Source organism: Bos indicus x Bos taurus, chromosome 17 (assembly GCF_003369695.1).
Source record: "Bos indicus x Bos taurus breed Angus x Brahman F1 hybrid chromosome 17, Bos_hybrid_MaternalHap_v2.0, whole genome shotgun sequence".
Classification (NCBI taxonomy): domain Eukaryota; kingdom Metazoa; phylum Chordata; class Mammalia; order Artiodactyla; family Bovidae; genus Bos; species Bos indicus x Bos taurus.
In genome coordinates this window covers 42,758,716-42,784,185 of record NC_040092.1, presented here as the reverse complement: position 1 = coordinate 42,784,185, position 25,470 = coordinate 42,758,716, and the positions used below count along the sequence as shown (strand labels likewise).

The 25,470-nt window shown below is 35.9% G+C and overlaps 1 protein-coding gene across 3 annotated transcripts in view; it reads right to left on the bottom strand.

The window, feature by feature from the left end:
* The window catches only part of INTU (inturned planar cell polarity protein), a 99,442-nt gene that overhangs the window by 32,792 nt on the left and 41,180 nt on the right, over positions 1–25,470 (bottom strand). For all 3 annotated transcript variants that reach the window (XM_027567310.1, XM_027567309.1, XM_027567308.1), the window contains exons 4-9: positions 20,974–21,177; positions 16,538–16,656; positions 13,485–13,574; positions 10,281–10,358; positions 7,016–7,205; positions 2,806–2,859 (exon numbers count right to left, since the gene is read on the bottom strand). In XM_027567310.1, the coding sequence (XP_027423111.1) occupies positions 2,806–2,859; positions 7,016–7,205; positions 10,281–10,358; positions 13,485–13,574; positions 16,538–16,656; positions 20,974–21,177 (735 nt within the window). The remainder of the gene's footprint in view (positions 1–2,805; positions 2,860–7,015; positions 7,206–10,280; positions 10,359–13,484; positions 13,575–16,537; positions 16,657–20,973; positions 21,178–25,470) is intronic.

Here is a 25,470-nt window from a genome sequence, read left to right as displayed (position 1 = left end):
TCCTTTCCTGATTTGGAACTAGTCTGTTGTTCCATGTCCAGTTTTAACTGTTGATTCTTGACCTGCATACAGATTCTCAGGAGGTAGGTAAGGTGGTCTGGTATTCCTATCTCTTTAAGAATTTCGCACAGTTTGTTATGATCCACACAGTCAAAGGCTTTGGTGTAGTCAATAAAGCAGAAGTAGATGTTTTTCTGGAACTCTCTTGGTTTTCTGATGATCCATTGGATGTTGGCAATTTGATCTCTGGTTCCTCTGCCTTTTCTAAATACAGCTTGAACATCTGGAAGTTCACGGTTCATGTACTGTTGAAGCCTGGCTTGGAGAATTTTGAGCATTACTTTGCTAGCGTGTGAGATGAGTGCAATTGTGCAGTAGTTTGAGCATTCTTTGGCATTGCCTTTCTTAGGGATTGGAATGAAGACTGACCTTTTCCAGTCCTGTGGCCACTGCTGAGTTTTCCAAATTTGCTGGCATATTGAGTGCAGCACTTTCACAGCATCATCTTTTAGGATTTGAAATAGCTCAACTGGAATTCTATCACCTTGACTAGCTTAGTTCATAGTGATGCTTCCTAAGGCCCACTTAACTTTGCATTCCAGGATGTCTGGCTCTAGGTGAGTGATCACACCATTGTGATTATCTGGGTCATGAAGATCTTTTTTGTATAGCTCTTCTGTGTATTCTTGCCACCTCTTCTTAATATCTTCTGCTTCTGTTAGGTCCCTACCATTTCTGCCCTTCATTGTGTGCCCATCTTTGCATGAAATGTTTCCTTGGTATCTCTAATTTTCTTGAAGAGATTTATTGTTTTCCTCTACTTCTTACACTGATCACTTAGGAAGGCTTTCTTGTCTCTCCCTGCTGTTCTTTGGAACTCTGCATTCAAATGGATATATCTTTTCTCCTTTGCCTTTTGCTTCTCTTCTTTTCACAGCTATTTGTAAGACATCCTCAGACAACCATTTTGCCTTTTTGCACTTCTTTTTCTTGGGGATGGTCTTGATCACTGCCTCCTATACAATGTCATGAGCCTCCGTCCATAGTTCTTAGGCACTCTATCAGATCTAATAATCCCTGGAATCTATTTGTCACTTCCACTGTGTAATCGTAAGGGGTTTGATTTATGTCATACCTGAATGGTCTAGTGGTTTTCCCTACTTTCTTCAATAAGTCTAAATTTGGCAATAAGGAGTTCATGATCTGAGCTACAGTTAGCTCCTGGTCTTGTTTTTGCTAACTCTATAGAGCTTCTCCATCTTTGGCTGCAAAGAATATAATCAGTCTGATTTTGGTATTGACCATCTAGTGATGTCCATAGTACAGATGTTTAGCTTATTAAGAAACTTCCAAACTGTTTTCCAAACAATTATATCATTTTACATTATCAATTTATCAACTTTTTTCTTTTGTGTATTGTGTCTTGATGTTGTAGACAAGGAATCCCAACAGATCTTTTTCTAACCAGTTAGTTCCACTGTTCATTAAAATGATGTTCTATGAACACACATGTTAGAGTTTTAATTAAACTTACAAATCTAGGTTCTGAAAACCTACATATTTTAATACTTTGGATCTAAACTGCTCCTAATGATTAGTATCCAGTTAATTTTTTTTCCCCCATTGGTGAAAAAACGTACATCCTACGAACAGTTCTCCTTGCTTAAATTTCCACTCTTTTTACAAACAAAATACCCTTCCATTTGCTCTGGATCTTAGCTAAGACTAAGCCACCTTTCAAGTGAACCACCTCTCCCCACTTTCAACAGCAATCTGCTAAAGAATGACCCAGCCTCACTGCTTCTACTTCCTAATGTCCCATTTACTTTTAAAAAAACGTTCATTACTGAAAACATTAGCATATACTAATAGAACAGAATAATAGAATAATATATTAGAATAGAATAATAGAATAGAATAGAATAATATATTAGCTCCTAGGTACCCATCAACACCCAGCTTCAACAAAGACCAGTACGTGGCTAACATTGTTTCATCTCTCTCCTTCCTCCCTCTCCCTGATGAATTATTTCTAAATCAATTCCAGATGTTGTATCATTTCATCTGTAACTACTTTAGAATGTATCTCTAAAACAGAAGAACTTTAAAAAATATACATATCCAGAATATCATTACCACATCTAAGGAATTATTCCCACCTAATATCCAGTTATCTGTGTTTATGTGTTCTTGATTGACTCATACACATTTTAAAATATTTTGTTTGTCTGAATCAGAATCCAAGTAAGATCCATATACTGACATTGGTTGATTTTCTTGACTCACTTGTAACTGATAGGTTCTCTTTCAATCCAATGCAGTTATTATCTTTATAGATGTTCAAGTGGGAGCTTCTTCAAGTTGTTTCCTAATTACTTGAACCTTATATTAAACCTAGTAATTTTTGAAAGCTTCCTAGATATCTGATATAACAAGATGTTGCCAAGCTTATCTTGTACATTTTCAGCCCTAAATCTGGATTCAGCCATTTCTCATAGCAATCTTGGTTGCCTTAAGTGAAAAATATTATTTATACACAATGGCCTGGGTGCTAGTGATGCTCTAGTGGACAGAGCTAGGAAATATATTTCACTAGACAGAGCTAGGAAATATGTATCTATTTTAAATGATTAAAAACCATACTACCGATCACTATAACATATATGGTCTTTCTTTCAAAGCCCAGTTATAAATGATACTGCATATAATGATTATTACATGCCTCCTTGGAAAATACTTAGAATAATGACTGATTTACAAAATAAGAAATAAACAACTTTTCCTAAAATCCACTGCTTCTCTTACCAGTTCTGCAAAGTCTGCGGCCTCCAAGTCACTCAATGCTGTGTCTAATTCCAACTATACGGAAAAAAAAAAAAAAAAAAAAAAAACTATAACACAAACATTTAATTTATATTACTTATTTTTTAGTACTGGCCATATAAAAGTGCTTAATTACTTGTGTGTGCTAAGTTGCTTCAGTTGTATCTGACTCTTTGTGACCCCATGGACTATGGCCACCAGGCTCCTCTGTCCATGGGATTCTCCAGGCAAGAATAATGGAGTGGGTTGCCATTTCGTCCTCCAATAATTACTTGAAGAAGTAAATAAATATCTCTCTCTCCTTTGTGTTATTTAAGGAATGTCCCAAAATGGAACATCTTGCTTTTAAGCTTTGCAATTACAAAAATAAAATCAGTGTATTTTACATATAGGCATTTTTCACTTACATCTTAATTACTGCAAAATGGGCTTCACTCTGTATTCAATACAAACTAATTTATGAAGTTACAAAGCTGCTTTACAGTTTTGTCAGAAAAAATTTTAACCTATAAAAATCTTAAGAGTAAAATAAATCAATCTTGATATAGCCAATCTATTATGAATTGTCTATTTTTCTATTTTCTATATATTTCTCAACAGTTGGATCTCGGAAAATATCAACATTCTTCCCTGTCTCTTGCCTTTAAATTCTTTTGTATAAAAAGACTGTTAATCTTTATTCATGGATTAAATCATGAAAGCAAGTGTTCCCCTGGAACCTGGCACAGTTTAACCACCCTACAGAGTTATTAGAAAAATCTCTTACTTAGGATTTAGCTTCTGTTCCTATGGAATTTGCCTGAACTCTTTCATGTATTTGTCCTTCCCTAAAGCATTCAAAAATTTAAAGCAGAATATATTTAATCTGAGGTTTAATCTGTAATGCATATATATAAACTGAAAACTATTGACAGTTAAAGTTTGTAGCGTGTATGGTATTTGTGGAAAATAATCCTTGTTTTTTATTTTTTTAAAGGCCAAGGGCACTCTCTGCAGGACCGTTTCACAAACTGTGTCTTACTGAGATGACAGAAGCTTTGGAAACATTAGTCATGCCTCTCAATGCTTTTCACACAGTGTGACTTATTACTCATTTGTGACCTACATTTTTCTGCATCTAGCAAATACTTCATGTTCTCCTTTTTGTGGGTATAGTTTCTGTTGTGAAAAACTACAGGACAAAAAGAAAATTACCTACTTAAGATTTCTGATCACAGAAATGTTAAACAGGTTGCTATTCCTGCTACTGAACTCTACAGTCTAAAACACAAGGTGACTGTAATTGTTTCTTCATACTGCTTAAGAGAAAAAGTAAAATATCTTTTCTCTTAATTACTCCAGTGTATCTTAGGGAAAAAAATTTTTTTTAAAGTCTGACATATAAAATAAGGAAATTCTCAAACACCTGGGAAAGAAAACTGAAGTGCAACCTCACCATATACTAAACTCAGAACAAGTATATTTTTCTCCAACTTAAAAACAATTATTCCCACCTAAAATTTATCAGGTACAAACGACCTCACACACCTATATGTTTTTAACTAGATTTCTCAAGGCACAAAATTTCTTATTGTTTTCCATTGGAATATATATAGTCAGTAAATCCTACAGTTTTTAATCACAGTAAGAAATGTCAAAGGGAAAAGCAAAGCTTTTGAGTTCTTTGAGTCTGCTGATAAAACAAAAACTTCAAGGATTACCATGTATTTCAAACTTTACATTCATCAGAGACTTTTAGATCACTTTATCAGAGCGTATCTATCTCTTTCCAAAAATATTATTCTTAATTCTCTTAACCAGACTACAAAATGTGAAAACGTCTCAGCTATATCCTCATTGTTTCCTGTGTAGAAGTTCCACCTACCCAACTACACTGTGAGCATCCAAAGGACTTTTCTGGATTCCCAGAGCACAGCACACATCTGAGTACTTGGCATAGTAAAGGCTGACCTCCATATAGAAATGTCAGACTCAGAAAGTACAAGTACAACCAAAGCTCTGGTGAGATAAACCAACAGGTATAATTTGAGTCAAAAGATTACAGAATATACATCAGTTCACACGGTGATTTCTCAGTGTGATATTGTCTTAGGCTGGTAAAAATAAAGTATACAGGGTGGGAGGTGGGAGGGACAGTGCAGGGAGGGGACATATGTATGCCTATGGCTGATTGATGTTGATGTGTGGCAGAAACCAACATAACACTGTGAGGCAATTATCCTTCAATTAAAAATTAGTATATTTTTAAAAAGTATATAGTCCTTTTAATCAAATATATGCTAAGCTAAGGGGAATAATGTCAATAAAAGAGAAATCTGAATACAGGAAGAAGCCTTCACATGGAATTTATAAGACTGAAGTAGCCTATATTTTTAAATGTCTTAAACTTCTTAGAAGGAAAATATTTAATCTTAATATATCCAAAGTCTAAATATACTTCCCCTAAAAACATTTAGTCTTATATCTCTACTCTCACAGAAGAGACGATATACTTTGTGGAGAAAACATTTCTTTAAGTGAAGAGAGTCTTAGGGGAGAGAACTTGGGCAAAACTCATGAGATGATAGCGTGTGTGCTTAACTGCTCAGTGGTGTCTGACTCTTTGCAACTCTGTGGACCATAGTCCACCAGGCTCCTCTGTCCATGGAATTTTCCAGGAAAGAAAACTGGAGTGGGTTGCCATTTCCTACTCTAGGAAAGAGACGATGGCACCTCTGACAATGGGTCTCGTGTCTTTCAGAAGAAAAAAGACCCCAGAATGGACATGAGGCAGACTTTGGAACCAGGGTCTTTCTATATTAAATTTAAGGTTATCTAATTAAACTCTGTCTCTTATTGATGGGAGTAGAATTCTATATTTCATACTTTTCAGTATGGAAATGATTTAGGAAAATGATAATCATTGGCCTTGGTTAAAAAAGGCAGCAGGAGGCAGTTGACAGAGGCAAGGACAAAAAAGAATATCAGAAGGTAAAGTTTCCTTTAAACATGCTCTAACCCCTCAACTCCCTCCAGTTATACAATATATAATACTAATTTCACAACTATAATTACAACAATGTGCAAGGCATGACTCTTAAGCATTTTATGTATTATAACTTCTTTATGAAGTTGATACTATTATTGTTCCAATTTTACAGATAAGAAAACTAAGTAAAGAGACTGATATATCAGTTTAAATTATTATTAAACTGTCAAAAGGCATAATTATTTGATCATATATTGTAGAATTCCATGAAGAGCAGAATCTTGAATTGGGCTTTTACTACAACATAGCTTGAGTTTCTTCATGGACAAGGAACTGCTATGGCATGGTGCCTCATTAATACTGTTACAAATGCTGTGGCTAAATATACTGTTGTTGATGAATATGTCTGAAATGAGTCTTCATTCAGTCATTTCAGTCCATAAAGTTATTCTGGATCTAGAAATGACTAAAATCTCATTGATAACCCTCATGAACATTACCTTTGGGTGAGCTATCTATGGGACAAGGCTAAGGGTAATTACAGATGCTCATGTAAACAATGGAGAAGGCAATGGCACCCCACTCCAGTACTCTTGCCTGGAAAACCCCATGGACGGAGAAGCCTGGTAGGCTGCAGTCCATGGGGTCGCTAAGAGTCTGACACAACTGAGCGACTTCACTTTCACTTTTCACTTTCATGCATTGGAGAAGGAAATGGCAACCCACTCCAGTGTTTTTGCCTGGAGAATCCCAGGGACGGGGGAGTCTGGTGGGCTGCCGTCTATGGGGTCGCACAGAGTCGGACACAACTGAAGTGACTTAGAAGCATGTAAATAAAGATTTTGGTATTATTTGTGGAGTTTGTATTTTAGTTAAGAATATTTGTTAGCCAATCATTTCATCCACCTAACTCAATGAGCCTGCATTATAAAATCAAAACCACAGAATTAAAAAGTAAGACACACATATAATTATGATTTCCAAAAAGTATTCCAAGTTTGAACAAAGTCTGAATGTTAAAGTAAAATGAGAGAACTAATTTTTATTTAGAAAGAAAAAGTTCACTGCACTGGACCTCCTACCATATCAACTAGTTGCCCTTTTAACTCTTACCTGCAATCCTGAAAATAACAAAAAGCCTATGGGGGAGAAAAAAAAAAAGAGAGAAAATAAAGAATTATAAGGCAACTGGCTCTGATTCTTATTTATGACACCTAAGAGTACCTTAATTTCCTGGGGAAGTGTGAGCCACCGAACTCCAGGGAGATTGTCTAAGAGCACTGCACTGGAAGCATCGTACTGCTGTGTGCTGGGACTGGCACTCGAATGCAGTTTAGTGGGCTGAAGTGCTCTTTGAAAAAACAAGCTGAAAAAATGATCCAAACGAGGAACATTCTCAACCTGGCAAAAGGCACTGAAAAAACAAGAGCTGTAATGTCAGAACAACACAGGGAAATGGTGGTCATCGCTTGTACAAACCTAAAGGGACTGGATCTTGCCCAACTACACAGGTTCTCTTCCTCACTCCTCCCTTCTTAATAAGAATTATAGCCATAATGTTACTGATGGAGTATATAAAGAAAGTCACCCTGTCAATATTTTTTACCCTAAAACTTTATTCTCAAATGCACTGGGCAGAGGGTGCATGGTGCCCTATGGGAAAACCACTGAACCCTATCACTGCTTTTCACTAGGTAGATCTCTCAGGAAAATCATCTAACCTTTCTCTGAACTTTTGTTCCCAACTGTAAAAACAGGGATAATACAATCTAACTCTCATGAAAAGTACCTAGTATACAGCAAGTACTTATTATGCCTATTACTTACTGGTATACAGTAAACACATGATTAGCCTAAGTTATTTCCTCCCCTCTTTGCTAATGAAGGCACAGCTATTTAAAAACTAAAAAACAAAACAAAACAAAAACTTGGTTTCAGTGATGTAAAAGTAGTATAGCATTACCTACAACCATTCAGTGGTATAAACTACTGGATAACACAATAACTGATATATATATATACCATTAATATATCAGACTAGTATTCACTGATTCATTCAACTAATTACTTGAGTGCCTACTGTGTTTCAGGCACTATTCTCATGCATGGAGGTACAGCAATAAAAATATCAAGACAAAAGACAAAGTCTCTACTCCCCTGGAGCTCCCATTCTACTGGAGAATGATGATAAATGATCAAAAAGTAAAAACATGAACTTGTACAAAGGACTAAGCACAGAACAAGACTGTCTGAATGGATGGGGTGACTGGCTGGCTATTTTAAATCAAATGGTTAGGGGAGGATCTCTGAGAAGGAACAGGGCATTTAAGCTGAGGTCCTGATGTCAAGAAGGTCTAGTGAGATGGAAGAGTACAAAAGCCAGGGTGGGAACAGGCTTGACCAGGATGCCTGCAGAACAGTACAGAAAGGCAGAGGGGATTGAGATCTGAAATCAGAAAGGTATGTGGGAGCCACATAATAGTGTAGAAAGATCATTCTAACTTTGGAAATTAAAGAGGCAAGAATGGAGGCAAGGTAATCAGGAAGTTACTGTAGCAATGAGCCACAGCAGTAGTTAGTCGGACAGGGTTAATAGTGAAGATGGAGAGAAACGGATGGATTTGAGATTTATTTTGGAGACAGGTTGATTAGGATTTGCTGATGAATTGGCTGGGAATGATGAAGGAAACATATCTTTAATTTGATCACAACTCTAAACTTTGTAAAGGTATAATCAGTTTTCTGTCACTTACAGAGGACTAACCAGCTCACAACTTACAAGTGGTAATTTAAGTTTTGGACTTTTTAGTCATTTCATAATTTTTCACAATGGGCCTTTAATATCTTTCATAATCAGAAAACTTGTGATTAAAAAATTATTGCAAAATGACTTAATATCATGGATCCATACTGCTTCTTGGTTTCAAGAATTCAGTGGATCTTGACATTTATTATTTTAGTTTGCCTTTCAAATTCTAACTTGGGTAAGGAAAAAACTGCTTAAATTTGCTGACAACTTGGAGATGCTTCCAAATCAATGGAAGCTAAATATCAAAATGAAATTCAGAGAAATCAAGAATCCCTTGGCCCTCAACCTACTCATTGGAATTTATAGAACAAGTCCAATTGCTTTATCTTCATATACAAAATTCATTACAGGAATTTAATCTTTGATCATCTCTAGTTTTTGAAAATAGAGATTCAGTTAGGGTAAAGCATAGCAATATTTGCTCATCTAGTATAAATTTAAGGAGGCAGTTTATAACCACCTTAAGAGTCCTTACTTTCATTGGTTAACATTCTTCTTACTAGTAAAAGGTAAAAGCACTATATATGAATGCCCAGCCTTTTGTAGTTCACACATTTGGAAAATGCTAATACGTAATTGGATTTGAGAAGAAGGTGTCTCCTAAGAGGCACCTGGAGGAAAACAGTGCAAATTAGACAATTTCTCCAGATGACATCATCACAGAAAATTCCTTTAGGCAGCTCTGAGAACAGTGACAACAAAGCTGATACTACTATGGTTTGGAAAAGTGTATAAACTGTCTTTGGAATTTTTATATTGATATACTCTTAAGGCTTTAAATTAAAGGTACCATTTTAGCCCTCTGAAGTACTGGGAATTAACAACAATCCTCCAAAGAGAAAAAAAAAATCTACTTCTCACTCATAATTTTACATGTTCAAATGTTAAATGACTACCTCAAATTTCCTCCTTAAGATCAAGAAAGATGTAGCACATACTGCGAGGTTAAAAAAGCAAGAAGCAGAAAAATATGCACACTGTGAGCTCACATGTAAAAAAAAGAATGTGTATATTCATATTATATAGACAATATTGGGTTGGCCAGAAAGTTCATTCAGGTTTCTCTGTAACATCTTGAGGGAAAAAAAAAAAATGAATTTTTTGGCCAACCCAATATATGGAAGAATATCCATGAAAATAAATAGTCAATTACCTTCTCCACTGTGTCTTTTATTTATTTTAATAGCACATTTTTTTACTAAAAAAAATTTTTAAGGAAAAATACCACATTTTAGGATAGTAATTTGACAATGGTCTTATAATCAGAAGAAAATACAAAAAACTTATTTGAAATCTTCTAACTCTTTTCTGTATCTGTTCTGAAGAAATGCTCTTACATTTGCCCCTACGAAAATATATCAAATCACAATGTAATTGCGCTTACATCACTATTTCACAAAATAGTGATGTAAGATGTAAAAATCAAAGATTATTTCACTGATTTTTATTTCACTGATTATTATTTCACTGATATTTCTTTGATTATGAGATCAAAAGAGAAAAAGCACTGGATCAAATGAAAACCTGCCTATAGCTGTAAAATAAAAGCCAGACATGAAGGATGAGAAAATAAGAAAACAAACAAACAACTAACTTGATAACCAAGAACACTAGTAAGCACAAAAAGTAATTTGGAATCATATACTTAAAATGTGAGATTCAATTCAAAGAAGTACTCACCTGTCTAAAGAACCATACATAAATTTTAAGGTTTGGGCAACATCTTCTATCATATTCCTTAGCTGAGGAAGAGGTACTCTTAAAAAAAAGCAAAATAACATCTGTTCATTTATAACATAGACGATTTCATAACAAAAGAAGCAGATCTTTACATTATACATATATGAAAAATGTGACAAGTATGTATGTTAACTGAGTACAGCTGTGTAAAATGGTTGTTTCCTGCATAATCAAAAACTCTGATGTCTACATTTGGGGTACTAACATGGATCGAGTACAAACTTTTATATCACCACGTACATGGAAATTATTTAATCCCCTTAGGACTTAATTTCCTTTATGTACAACAGGACCATAATCGCGAAACGTTCTCAGGTTCATTTTGAGGATTAAATAAAAGTAATACATTTAAGAAGTTGGTACAATATCTGGGCCCATAGAAACAAAAGTGAATTCTTGACACTTTCCAGTAATACTAAAATCTCAACTGAACCTCTAACTCTTGTGACAAAAAGATACCCCTTAATGAAAGAGAAAGGAAAGAAAGTAGGAGAAAGGAAATAAAGTAGGAGAAAGGAAAGAAATGGACTTAACACTTTCTTGTTGAAGCCTTGTAGGAATTTTACAAAGCAGGTCTTATTATTCCCATTACACCAATGGGTAAACTGAGGTTTAAGAAGTAACTTCTGCAAGGGAACCCAGGGACAAGAACCTGCTGCTGCTGCTGCTAAGTCGCTTCAGTTGTGTCCGACTCTGTGCGACCCCATGGACTGCAGCCTACCAGGCTTCTCCGTCCATGGGATTCTCCAGGCAAGAACACTGGAGTGGGTTGCCATTTCCTTCTCCAATAGAACCTGCTGGTGGGCTCCAAAGTTATTCTCCCTACTATCCTACACTGTCTTCCTGGTTACGTCCTCACTATTCACTGCAGCCATCACAGTAAGATGATCTCCCCACCAAGAAAACGCATGTTACTACTAGAGTATAGGCCCCACTCTGTCCTCTGTGGGGCAATGCTTTTCTCATCCTGATTGTAAAAGGTATAGTGATGAAGAAAGAAACATACAGACGGTGGCATTAAGACACACAAGGGAAAAAAATCCCAGGGACACCAGTTCAGTTACAAACCACATGGATGATGTTGGAGATACAGAGATGTACAAACTCACATTGAGGAGGCGCTCGTGCATGATCTCTCAATACTCTATTTCCCAATCAGAACAAATGAGAACAATAACAACTACCTTTCACAGTCATGTGAAACAAGATGAAACAAAGGAAAAGAGTCTGCTACAGAGCGGTTGATATGAGCAGTAAGACAGCTGGGTGAAGAGGTGGCTGGGACTATTTCTGACTTGAAGCTCAGGTTAGAGAGGGAGGAGGACCTTCCAATTTATTCTAACTTAACAAGCCAAATTCTCTAGGAAGGAAATGACATAAGAATTTAGGAGAGGCCCCCTCCCCACCCCCACCCCAGTCATAAAGACTGAGAAAATGGCTAGAGCATAATCTCCTTATCGAGCAAAACCTTGATCCAGAGCTCAGCAGTGACAGTCCTTTTTTGGCTTCAGGGCAAAACCTCTGGACACTGTCTCTAGCTGCCTAAATGTGACTGGTGGCATCATACGGTGACATCAGAACGTGGGAGAGCAGCCTCTGTCCACTTCTTTAGCTGGGCCTTCCTCTTTGCTCTCTAACTGCCCACACGACCTTATCTTACCCCTGTATTATCTGTATCTTTTCCCTTTTGGGCTACTACAAAAGTCTAAAGGCACTACCCTGCCTTTTACCTGCCAGTGCACTGTAAAGCATCTTATTCTGGATATTCTCCAATTTGTATAAACCCATACTGTGAAACCTCATGCAAAGAGCTGACTCATTGGAAAAGACTCTGATGCTGGGAGGGATTGGGGGTGGGAGGAGAAGGGGACGACAAAGGATGAGATGGCTGGATGGCATCACCAACTTGATGGAAATGAGTTTGGGTAAACTCCGGGAGCTGGTGATGGACAGGGAGGCCTGGCGTGCTGCAATTCATGTGGTCGCAAAGAGTCGGACACGACTGAGAGACTGAACTGAGCTGATACTGTGAAAACAACTCGATTTTTCATTATACAACCCATGGCATAGGGCAGTCTCCTAGCAGGGTTCGTTATAGTCCTTTTTTAGACAGAAAAATGCACATGCATGCTAAGTCACTTCAGTTGTGTCTGACTCTTTGTGACGCTACAGAGTGTAGCCTGCCAGGCTCCTCTATTGATGGGATTCTCCAGGCAAGAATACTGGAGTGGGTTGCTGTGCCCTCCTCCCAGGGATCTTCCTGACCTAGGGACTGAACTCACATCTATTATGTCTCCTGCATTGGCAGACGGGTTCTTTACCACTAGCACCGCCTGGGAAGCCTGAAAAATGCACATTAGCTGGTTAAAGAGAACCATCATGTAACAGCACCACTATCCCTTCATGTGAACATTTTTGATTCTCTTTCTGTCCAAAACTAAAGACCCTTTTAAAACACAATCATTATAATATTTTTCACTGCAGCCTCCTTTGGAGTTCCTGTTTGTGGTGTTAAAACAAGTCCACACATTGTTTGATACTGTTGCCTTTGAGTGTGGGCTGGATTTAGTAACTCACTTCTAATACATATATAGATAAATGTCAGCCCATTCTTATAGCCAACTATTAATAGTAAAATAAGATATATTTCAAAATACTTACAAAAAAGTTAAGAAGGGGACCATGATAAGACATACCATTAAAGAAATCACTTTAAAGTTAAAAATTCATTATTTGGTCAAAGATGCTCAACATCAAGGCAAAACATCTTTCTGCTGACCTTTACTTCTTCAAAATCACCAACAGGAAAAGGAATAAAAACTGTAAATATGCAAAATCCAAACCATGATACTGTCAAAAGTCTGAGCAGAGGACAAGCTGATCTCAGCCACCTCTGTACTGGTCGCATCTTAGAGGAAACGGTATTGACAGCCTTTCTGATTAATCTAGGTGGGCTGTCCTGGTGCCTTTCTGCAATCTTCACACCAAATGAACACAGGTAGCTATTAAACCAGTGCAGCAAACCTTTCAATTGTAAAACTTCCTGAATTGACCTTTTGACCAAAGTGTCATCATTTTAATGAAACAGACTTTATCAGCAGTATTTTAGAAACGAATTTAAGGTAAACAAAAATCCCAACTTACTCCTCGGCAGGCAGGCCAATTAACAACAGCTTGTCAGTTTCTTTCCAATAAGCTATATGAATTTGTTTTCTATTTAAAAGAAGGGATGAGCTAAGGAAAAAAACAGAGTCAAAATGAAATTAAGAATATCTTTAAATATCATAAAATTATAAACAGTCATTTAGAAAAGATTACATATGGTTATGATTTAAGAACTGCATGCTTAATAAGCAAGTTTCTTGGCATATACCTAATTGCCACACAGAAAAGGCAAGGAATTGTACAACATAAACGTATTCTAAAATACATACTTCAAAAAGCTCACAATAACCTGGTCAAACAAAAGACTCATTATAGCAAAAAACTATTGAAACTCTTCTGCTAACATTAATTGACTATATACACATTTTTTAAAGAAGAAAGCTTCCATCTCAGTGTGTTAACAAATTTTTACTGATTATCTATTTATGAACCTAATTTACTAAAAGAGATTACAAAGAAGTAAGATGTAGTCCCAGGCTCAAAACATGATCAGTTAGTATGGAACACGTAAATAAGTAACCAAAATGTTGTCAGATTTAAACGTATTCTCAAGGAAACATTTGGAGTGATAGATATATTCATGATGGTGATGGTTTCAGGGTCTATACCAATGTCAAAAACAATCAAATTACACAGTTTATGTATGTGCCATTTACTATACTTCAATTATATTTCAATTAATTTAGAAAACAATGTGTTCTAAAGAGAGATACAACAATAAACTATGGATACATAATACGATTCAATCTTATAGTGTGGGGAGGTGGTGAGAAGGTGTTTTCTTTGAAATTAAAATACGCCCATCAATCTTTATCTATTGAGTCCCAGGACATAGTGTACTTTCTATAATATAGTAGATGAGTATATGAGATTTTAAAAAGGATATTAGTTTTGCCTTAATAAAGTTTTAAAAATGCATGTACTTTTAGACAAATATTAGATTATAGTCATAATTAATTTTACTATAGTTTTAAAACTGTATGCAACAAAAGACACATGTTGCTAAGGCATCCCTGAAATAATAATCTTCATACTCTTTCAAAAAAGTTTTTCCTATATATATTTAGTTTTCCACATCTGATGATGGTTTAGTTGCTAAGTCATGTCCAACTCTTGCAACCCATGGACTGTAGCCTGCCAGGCTCCTCTGTGTATAGGATTTCCCAGGTAAGAATACTGGAATGGGTTGCCAGTTCCTTTTCTAAGGGATCTTCCCAACCCAGTGATTGAACTTGCATCTCCTACATTGGCAGGCAGATTCTTTACTGCTGAACCACCAGGGAAGCTGCTTCCTCCACATGTCTAATCCACATCTTATCTAACAAATATCTAAATATCAAAGATCTAAAGTATCTAGAAAAATAAAATCCACATCGAGAAACTTAAAACACATCTTCTTACTAAAAAGATTAGAAATGAGGCCTGCACCTTAAAAATATGTTAAGAGAAGGAAGCTAGTCACAAATAATGACATACTTCAATTTCTTTCTTACAAAATGTCCAGAATAGGGAAATCTAGAGAGACAAAAAGTAGATTAGTGGGTGCTTAGGGCTTGGGGGTAGGTAGGTGAGTGAACTGCTGAAAGGTACAGAGTTCTTCTTTCAGATAATAAAAATGTTCTAAAACTGGCTCTGGTGATGGTTTCACATCATCTGCAAATACCAAAAACCATCCAACTGTATACTTTAAGTGGGTGAATTGGATGATGTATGAACCATATCTCAATAAAACTATTAAAAAAAATGTAAATGCCTATGACATGCTTTTATGAATGTGTGTGCTGTACTAAGTCGCTCAGTTGCGTCCAACTCTTTGTGACCCCGTGGACTGCAGCCCGCCAGGCTCCATGGGGATTCTCCAGGCAAGAATACTGGAGTGGGTTGCCATGCCCTCCTCCAGGTTTATAAATGTGAATATATTCTAAATGGAGCCTCAGTTACTAGCATTCTGTAATGAAATAATCTTTTATATATACACTATATGTATATAGTGTATATAGTCCCAGAGTTAAATATCACTGTCATTTAGAAAAACAAAAAATTCTTCCTGTTAGCTTGCAGATCCTATCTATTAAGATCCTAGACAAAGACCTACTGTATAGCACAGGAAACTATACTCAATATTTTATAATTACCTATTACAAAGGGAAAAGAATCTGAAAAAGGATGTGTGTGTGTGTGTGTACACTGTGCTGTATACCTGAAATTAACACATTGTAAACCAATAATATACTTCAATAAAGAATAAAATCCTAAAGGTGTCATTTTAATCAGAAGATGGGAAAAGAAAAGCTAAAGCGTAGAAAATCCAACTTGATATTGTATCAGTATTGAAAGGCTCATAAAATTTGAGATAAACATTTTTTTGGTAAAGTTCAAACTGCTGAAATATCAAGAAAAATAGTTTATAATCTGTATATCTATTTTATGAAAAAAAAACAAAAACAAAAACAAAACTCAAAAACTTTGAACCCCCTCTTTCCATAAGTTAACTATACAATTTCAAAGTCAGGAAATATTATAGATGATATCACCTTCTGAATACTCTTTTCTAAAGTGTAGGTATATTGTGTGTTTTTCTACCATTGTTTTAAGAACAAAACATTTTGAACTATATGAAAAATTTGTATTCAGTCATCCTTACCAAACACAAAGCTATTGTCAAGCTCAAGTTAATAATCAAGATACAATCATTAAAAAGCCAAAACTCATCATAATGCCATGCTTAATAGAGATCACATTTATGAAAAAATTCTAAAATGCAGGTCATTAGTCTAATTTTGTTATGTAAAGTGTGCCCAAACACCCAGATCTACAGCTGTACTGAGCATATAATTTTCAACAGATGAGTAGTAGAAACAACTGAGGTGAGAAAGAAATTATCCACAGATATCATACCTGCCATATAAATATTTCCATTATAGATACAAACATATTTGTATAACAGATACCTGCATTAGTGTTTTGTCAGAACCAAGGTAAAAAGAACTTGAAAGAAAGAGAATTAAAGCTAAACAAAAGTCAATTATTACCTCGTAACTTGTGTCCCAGTTACATTTTCCAACATGTCACAGAGTGTGAGAAATATCCCTCTCACACTCTGGAGTTTCTGAGATGCCTCAGAAACTGGATAATGATAAAGGATTTCCTGCTGTTAAATGAAAAGAAACAGAAATATCAATCCCTCTGAAATTTTCCAACAATAATTTTTTTCATGCCAAGTATAGACTTCGAATTAAGGAAAAAACAAACAAAAATGACTCCTTTCAGCTTCAGTGGGAGTTTTATGCAAATATAAGAAGAAAAGTATGCCTGGAATTTTAACACATATACACATTTAAAGTAAGTTAGACTATCAAAATTGGTCATGCTATATATGCTGAGTAGAATACTGATTAGTTGGAATAGCTAAAACCAATTACCAGCAATGCTTCAAATATTAATCTCCTTTACAATAAATTTAAATACTAACATTTATATTTCATTATATAGATATTCTTATCTCCTATGGTTACATAGGCACACAGACACTAAATGAAACTTTAAGGAGTCTTTAATTACTTTCATTACCGACTTTTAAAAGATGAGCTTCATCTTTGGTAAAACATAAAATTTTTATTTAAACACAAAGCTGTAATTAAACTTACAAAGTGACAATACAAAATTTAAGTCATGCAGATAAGAAGAAAGAAGTATTAACGATACTATAAAATCTTCTGTTTCAACTTGAAAGCATTTGCCCGTCATAAATTAATTTGAATTCAACCTTTAAAAGGGACATTTTAAATTATGGAAAATACTAAATCCATAGGACTATTCAAAAAATGCTTAATAGTTTTCTGTTTTCAAGAAGAGTATATTCCCAGGACACAAATATTTTCATAAAATTAAATAAATTTCAAAACCAGGATGTGCATTGTTAGTACTTTTCCATGAAGAGATGACTCAATCTGTACCTCACTTTTTTGCTGTTACTTAAAACAAAATGCTATTTTTCTCTATAACAAATTAGAAGCAAGCAAAATAAAAATTTCTAGATAGAAACCATAGAGAATTCAGAGTAATTTCCACTTATGATATTCAATGACAATATTCTTAAATATTAATATAACCATGATTGAAACTCAAACTTTTAAAATGCTGTATCTTTTCTTTTGTTCTCTCTCTAAAGAGTGTTCTACACTTTGCTTTCGACTCTCTTTAAAAGAAACAATTATGTGGCTTGGAGTCCATCTTAGCAACTTCCATATTAGGATAAAACATAAATAATAACAAACTGGACACATCTGTTTTTTATACTTACCAAGCACATTTAATATATGCAAACTGCTATGGAAGATGTGCGCTAAATACAGCCTGCTTAATAACCTGAATTTCTGGTAGTATTTCTAGTGTAAAAGTAATCACAAAACATTTTATCTCTAGAAATTAAGTCAAACACCCGTTAAGATCTTCTGTTATGTCCATTTAATAAATTTGAACCTTAACTGGCAAACAAATTTACAGTATTTAGCCAAATACCCAACACCACTTTAAACAAATAACCATATAGTCTTCGATTAGTTTTTTTTTTTTTTAAGTCCAAATCTTGTAACTTGAAGAAAACAAGCTGGTATTAAATATGTAACTCATGAAAACAAAATGACCCTATGACATTTAATTGTAAAATAAGTAATACCAGAATACAAAGGTCATTTGAGAAAGTCTCTGCTTCAACCTCTGCAGCAACCAGCCCACAAAGCCTCACTATTCAAGACCTGGCAACCGCCACAGCTCCTAACCAACTTAATTAGCTGCGTTTTAAAGCACTTGTTAGTAGCATGTATTTGCAGCAGCTTCCACTCTGTTCAGTAAGAATAAAAAGCCTCTCCTAATGACAGTGTTGATACAGGGCTGTCAACAGACCGAAACCTGTTCATTAGAGAAACATCGACACACTTTCCCATGGAAAGAAAGGCGAGGATGACAAAAGGCCTCAGCACTATCCTACTCCAAGACAACCTTGAAAGATGCAGGGTGCTACCAGCTCAGAAATGTGCTGTGTGTTTTATTTAATACATAGTTAAATTTCTCATTTGTTCTAAAGATGCAAGGGGCTAGTAATATGTGCAAGAAATTAGAATTATCACCTCTAGGTCTCCATGTATTCTTCAGAGCACAGCAAATTATAAAAATATGTGTAAGTAAATTCCTTCCTTTCTGGTTCAGTTATTGGCTAAATTCTGACATATGAAAAAGCAACACAAGGAAATATACACTTTGAATAAAAATGGACTTGTCATTGACAGTATAGACTGCAAGGATTTCAAAACGAAAGAAATATAAATTAGGTATAAACTTCTAATTTTTTTTTAATTATTATTTAATTATTTATTTTTTGGCAGCATCTTGCAACACGTGGGATCTTAGTTCCTCAACCAGGGATGGAACCTGCACCCCTGCAGTAGAAGTTCAGAGTTTTAACCAGGGAAGTCCCGGTAAAAACTTTTTTGATTTCACTTCTGCTTAAAGCATTATGGTACACTAGGTGCTGTGAGACCCTTGTGCTGTAAAACAACCAGATTCATGGCCAAAACATACTTGTTGAACTGCTCAATATAAAAGAACTAGAGAAGTCTCCAATGATATCCTCTCCATAGCCTTCCTTCGGGCCTAGGCTGGGAGTGGTAAGTAGAGGCCAGAAGGACAGAGGCAGGTTGTCTTGAGGGCTGATACATACAATGTCTTTGGTCAGGACACTGAGCTTTGGGCCAATAGCTAGGTAGGTGAGTTGAGCCTAGGACCATCATGTTAAACCCAAACCTTTGGGTGAGGCTGAAGTGCCCTAGGTCAGTGACAGAAGCAGAAGAAGCAAATTCTCCTTGCAGGAAGGTATTCCCCATTTAGAACCAAAGGACGCCCAAAGATAAAAATCAAGCAGCAAGTTTAGTCAGTGATATCCTAGAACATAACAAGGTAAGCCACCACAAGTCAGAGTCCCCATCAGGAGAAGAGATCTGTATGAGATGCTTAGAGAAAGTAAAGAATCACTAAGACAAGCAAGCAACAAGTGATTATCAGGAATAGTCCAGCAGATTTGCATGTAAATTAGTTAAAAACTTTTCAGGAGTTTCTCAAAATAAAAATGGGACTGTTTAAACAAACAAATACCACGGAGAGGTTAAAAAGCAGTTTGGACACAGCAGAAGCAAGAAACTGAACACAGAAAATACAACAGTTCTTGAAAAGGAATAATGGAGAGTCATTAATTAATATCAACTGTGCAAGTCAGAAGACAAAGAAATACTGTCTTCAAACAGATTAGAGAAAAAAATTTTCTGTTTAGTTGGCATGACCAATGCCATGTGTTGACTTCATCTTCTTAGCGACACAAGAAGACTTATAAAGGAAGTATTACAGGAAGGATTACAAAGCTACCTCTCAAGAAGGGTGAAAAAGGCAGCATCAGATAAATAACAACAAAAAGAATTCAGTGAAAGAGAAATGCCTAAAGTATAAGTTTTAGGAAGAAGAAAAATAATCAAATAAGGTGAGATAAGAATAGTGAATTAAAAAAAGGTAAACATACATGCAAATTTAAAGATGATTCATCTGTATGAAATATGACGCATAAAATATGAACTTTATGATATATAATTTATACATTCTATAATATATAAAATACAATAATAAATAGTACCCCAGTGATGGCACCCCACTCCAGTACTCTTGCCTGGAAAACCCCATGGATGGAGGAGCCTGATAGGCTGCAGTCCATGGGGTCGCAAAGAGTCGGACACGACTGAGCGACTTCACTTTCACTTTTCACTTTCATGCATTGGAGAAGGAAATGGCAACCCACTCCAGTGTTCTTGCCTGGAGAATCCCAGGACAGGGGAGCCTGTTGGGCTGCCGTCTCTGGGGTCACACAGAGTCGGACACGACTGAAGCGACTTAGCAGCAGCAGCAGTATCAGTAGTATAATTATGCTCAATTTGTAGAATTTTAAAAAATGATGGCACTTAACTACTGATGATAATAGCATGTATGTGAAGAGGGGAAAATCTGAGTTAAGGTGTACTAAGGGCTTTGAATTATTTTGAAAAAGAGTTAAGGTAGTGTTTAACTTTAGAATCTATTAAGACAAATATCATGAGAAAATATTTAGAGTAATCACAAGAAAACAGAAATAAGAACATACAGCAAGAATAATAATGATACAAGCAACCAAGTATAGGTTAAAAAATATCATGGAAAAAGCAGTTCAAATAGACATTTTAAAAGAAGATAAGGAGAAACAAATTCAAATATTTTAGTAATCTCTATAAATGGGCTCACTGAGCTTGTCAATGTGAAGACTGCTGTGTGGAAGAGAGATACCAGAAACACAAGACACAGAATGGCTGAGGAAACTTACCATGCATTTGGAAGTCTACAAAAACGTCCTTGTCCTTACTTTTTCCCTTTGCACTTTTGAAAAGACACTCACCTCTTCCTTTGATGTTTCCGAGTCAAGCTGTAGCGTGAGGTACATAACGATGTGAGGAGTGTTTAGAATATTCTGCTGGATACCTTCTACCTCTTCTCCCCACAGAAGTTTGACTAGATCACTTGTGTTCAACTGTGCCTTTTTCTGTCTTGGTTGAGTTGTTTCCTTTTTCATAGCATATGCATTTTCGAATGTCAGTTTCACCTTTAAAAAATTAAAATGTATTGATTTTATAACAAGGGAAAATCAGCAGTGGTTTTCACAAAGAAGACTCTGTACATGCACATTCACTCCAGTATGCATAAAAAAATCACTGTAGAGTATGGGCTCCTTGACGGCAGGAATTGTGTATTCTATTTTTATTTGTATCTCCAGCTCCTAGGACAATGGCTGGTACATATTATTACAAACATTTATTGAGTAAGAACATATAAATCTCTGTACCTAAGTTCATTAATTTAAACATAGTCATTGTATTTTAGGGACTTCCCAGATGGTGCTAGTGGTAAAAAACCTGCTTGCCAATGGAGGAGGATAAAAGACGTGGGTTAGATCCCTGGGTCAGGAAGATACCCTTGAGGAGGAAATGGCAAACCACTCCAGTGTTCTTACCTGGAGAATCCCATGGACAGAGGAGCCTGATGGACTACAGTCCATGGGGTCACAAAGAGTGGGACTGAGCGACTAACACACACACATTGTATTCGAAATATTGACAACAAATACAAGATATGCCACGGGAAAACAAAAGTTAGTATAAGCTGACAGTGTAATAAAGAGTAACACTACATTACAAATACTAATAGCACTGACTCATCTGCGGAAACTGGCAGGAAGAGATTCAGGATTAAAAGCAACCTCATACAACCAAAATTAGCTCTCCTTTCAAATGGTGATATTCAAATATTCTTCTCTTAGATATTCTTTGTGGTCCTTTAAAATAAAGGCTAACAAGAACAAAAACTTATCAACATGCTGGATCTTGAACTGTGGCCCTAAGAAGATTATCTATCTTATAAAGATAGTTTAATTTCATGGCTTGATGTCAAATAAGATTGGTAAGATTCCAGAATGTGGCCATTTTCCAGTCGTTGAAAGGTAGCTTCCACTTCTCAATTACCTTTCCTTGAAAAAGGAGATATGTGTCTAAATGCCAGCTGGCCAAAGACAACTTGCTTATCTTGAAGAAGCACCAGTGTATCTTGACTAAAAGAAGTCATCACTAAATATAGTTAATTTTGTGTAGCAAGGACATCATCACAAGCTACATAGGCACAAAATATTCTTAATGTTTAAAATCTTATCAGAATACAGATAAGTCAGGACATTCTAATCATAACAATCTATATAATTTTAAATTTAGACATTAAAGTGCAATGACTTTTTAAAATTAAATTTTAAAAATAAAAAAATAAATTCATGCTTGACCAAGAATACAGAAGTCTGGATGATATATGTATATTAAATCATCACACTGTACAATCTAAACAGATACAATTTTTATTTGTCAATCAAACCTCAATAAACTGGGGGTAAAAGAAATCTCTTCAATATTTAAAAGCAGATAAAATTGTTTATATGCAGTAAGTTGTATTTTGAGAGGAAACATTTAAAAATTACTATCAAGGCAGTAATTATCCCTATTTTTAATAACTTATTAAAAGAGGTACTGTTTTCAAGGCCAACTTTAAATATATGATAAATACTAATATATCACTGTAATTTTAAAAAATGAGTCTTAAATATATATATTCTCATAAAAATATAAGCATATTATTTTAAAAAATTCATAATCCCATCAGCCTATCTATTGTTAGTATTATACTGTGAAATAAATCTACCCGATGAATAAAACTTTCCAAAAGAAAAACTATCTAGATATCTTTCTTTTTTGGTTGGCAAAGAGTGACTATGGTTGCATTCAATTTTGCTTATCTGTAGCTGTCTGATATTTCAGGGGCGCTGAGTTATCTTTGTCTACCTAAGGTGGTTCAGACAGTAAAGCGTCTGCCTGCAATGCGGGAGAAGGAAATGGAAATCCACTCCAGTATTCTTGCCTGGAAATTTCCATAGACAGAGGAACCTGGCAGGCTACAGTCCATGGGGTCTCAGAGAGTCAGACACGACTGAGTGACTAACACACACACACACCTACAGTGAATTTAGTTAAATAAACATCCTTTCTAAAATAAGTTTCAGATTTATTTTACTAACAAGCAGAAAAGGGACATAAGGTCTAAATTCATCAATATGCATATATTCAGAGTTAAGATGAACCAAGTCATGGCTAGACAGTAGGAAGGGAGAAGTTCCTCATGAAATTTTTCTGAGGCCAAATGTTCATGTTATAAAACATTTAATATTCCAAATGGAAAAGATCAACCCTTACTAACTGCAATGTGTTCTATAAACTTGATGCTGAAAAATGTGCCCTTGGTATTAGAACACTGTATCTAGAAAGGCTAGGGACTTCCCTGGTAGTCTAGTGGTTAAGACTCCATGCTTCCACTGCAGGGGGTATGCAGGTTCAATCCCCGGCTGGGGAATTAAGATCTGCATGCTGTATGGCCAAAAAAACCCAAAGGTAGTAGAACACTAGTATAACTGGGCAGTGGGGGAGGTGTTGGAATATTAAGTAAGCTAAACAAAAATATAAACAAGTTAGAGATCCTATATAGGAACACTCAAGAGTTATCTGAAAAATTAATATAAGGATAAGAAGGATGAGGTGAAGAAAAGCTGAAGAGACACTGTTTCAGAAATGACCTTAGAAAGATGCGAAAAAGAATATTTGGTGTGGTTTTGATCCAAACAAGCGATATGGAACCAATACATGGCCTGAAAGACTTATGTTCTGAGGGTGGCATCTGTTCTAGTACGTAATGCTCAATATATGTATATATAAATAAAAATATAAAAATAAGCATAAATATTGGAGAAGAAAATGGCAACCCACTCCAGTATTCTTGCCTGGATAATTCAATGGACTTAGGAGTCTGGAGGGCTACAGTCCATGGGCTTGCAAAGAGTCAGACACGACTGAGCAACTGAGCATGCAGAAGCATAAATATATTAAATCCTTGAATGAGGACCTGATGAAGCAAAAATGGCTTGTTACTTAGGGTGTTCTTTTATCTGAGAATAAGGATTTAGGAATGTCCAAAAGAAAATATATGGTAGTCTTTGGTGGTGTTCCTTGGAAATGTGAGAAATCTTTAGAATTTGGGGAAATCTCTAGTGCAGACTTTGTACCCTTAGAGAGGGTAGCTGTGAAGACTGTCCCCAGCACTGGGCTCTAGGGTGGAGCTGGTCATATGAGTGAAATGGAGGGTGAGAAATCTGACTGTAGCAAGCAGGGGATGAGTGACAACCTCAGGGAGCAGGCGTCACAGAGGCGGGCTGGGTCTGATGGAGCGTCTCTCTGTGAGAGGTGCTCAGAGAAAGAAATGGACTTGTGAACAGGAGGGGCATCTTCTCCAGCTCAGATTCTCAGGGGTGGAGAGGTCAAAAGATAGGGTATGACCAAAGGAAATTAGCTGGTAGATTTATAAAAATTTACCAATTCTACTTTAGACAGCTACAACAACCTAAAATTTAAGACTGGTATGTTATGCTGGTGAAGAGACACACACTTGAAAACAAGTTTTCTCCTCACTATGAGAAAAACTCAAAGAAGACACACACCACAGAACCACCCGTTAACATTCTTTAAGGAACTACTTTAGCCACTATTCTTCTGATGTAAGTAAAGCCGGCTCCATAATGCAAAGATAATTACACTTTAGCAAGATATTTTGAAAAGCATACATGCTAAGTAGCTATAAATGTCAGGGAATCTGGTTGCTTTGATAAAACCATAAAAGGGTGAGACAGATAACCAAATTAAAAGTTAAGCACTATTTTTTAAAAGGGGTTGACATACGTAAATATTAAGGATATCATATGTTTTATAGGAAAAAAAAACTTTTATTGAGTAACATCTAATATAAGATAGTTTATATCAACCTTCTTATAGAAAAGTTTTGTCTTGAGTTTATATGAAACTTCTCATTTTAAAAAGGGTTTTCTTCGGTTGAGTTTATGTGAAGCTTCCTAAAGAAAAGGTATTCTATTGTTCCTCCACGGACATTAAACTGTGACCAGTTTCATCATCTCCTGTCTCTCTCAAAAGGTTTTCTTATTTGTGCAATTTACCAAGCCTTTCTTTCCTCCTCCCTTCCCTCCACCCCCCGACACCTTCAGGGGATGCTGTACCTTATTCTCAAGTCCAAGGACATGCACTCTATAACTCACCACTTCCAAAACCTTGCTGCTTTAATTATCCTCTCCTTTCCACATCGTATAACAAGCAATGTTGCTTTGGCCTCTGCCAAACAAACCAGCCAACGCTCCCTTCCCCATTAGCGGCCTGCCATGCCAGCCTCTCCACACGCGGGACTGCACAGCCAGACTCCAGGCTCACTTCTGCCTCATCGTCCGCGTGTCTCTCACAACGTC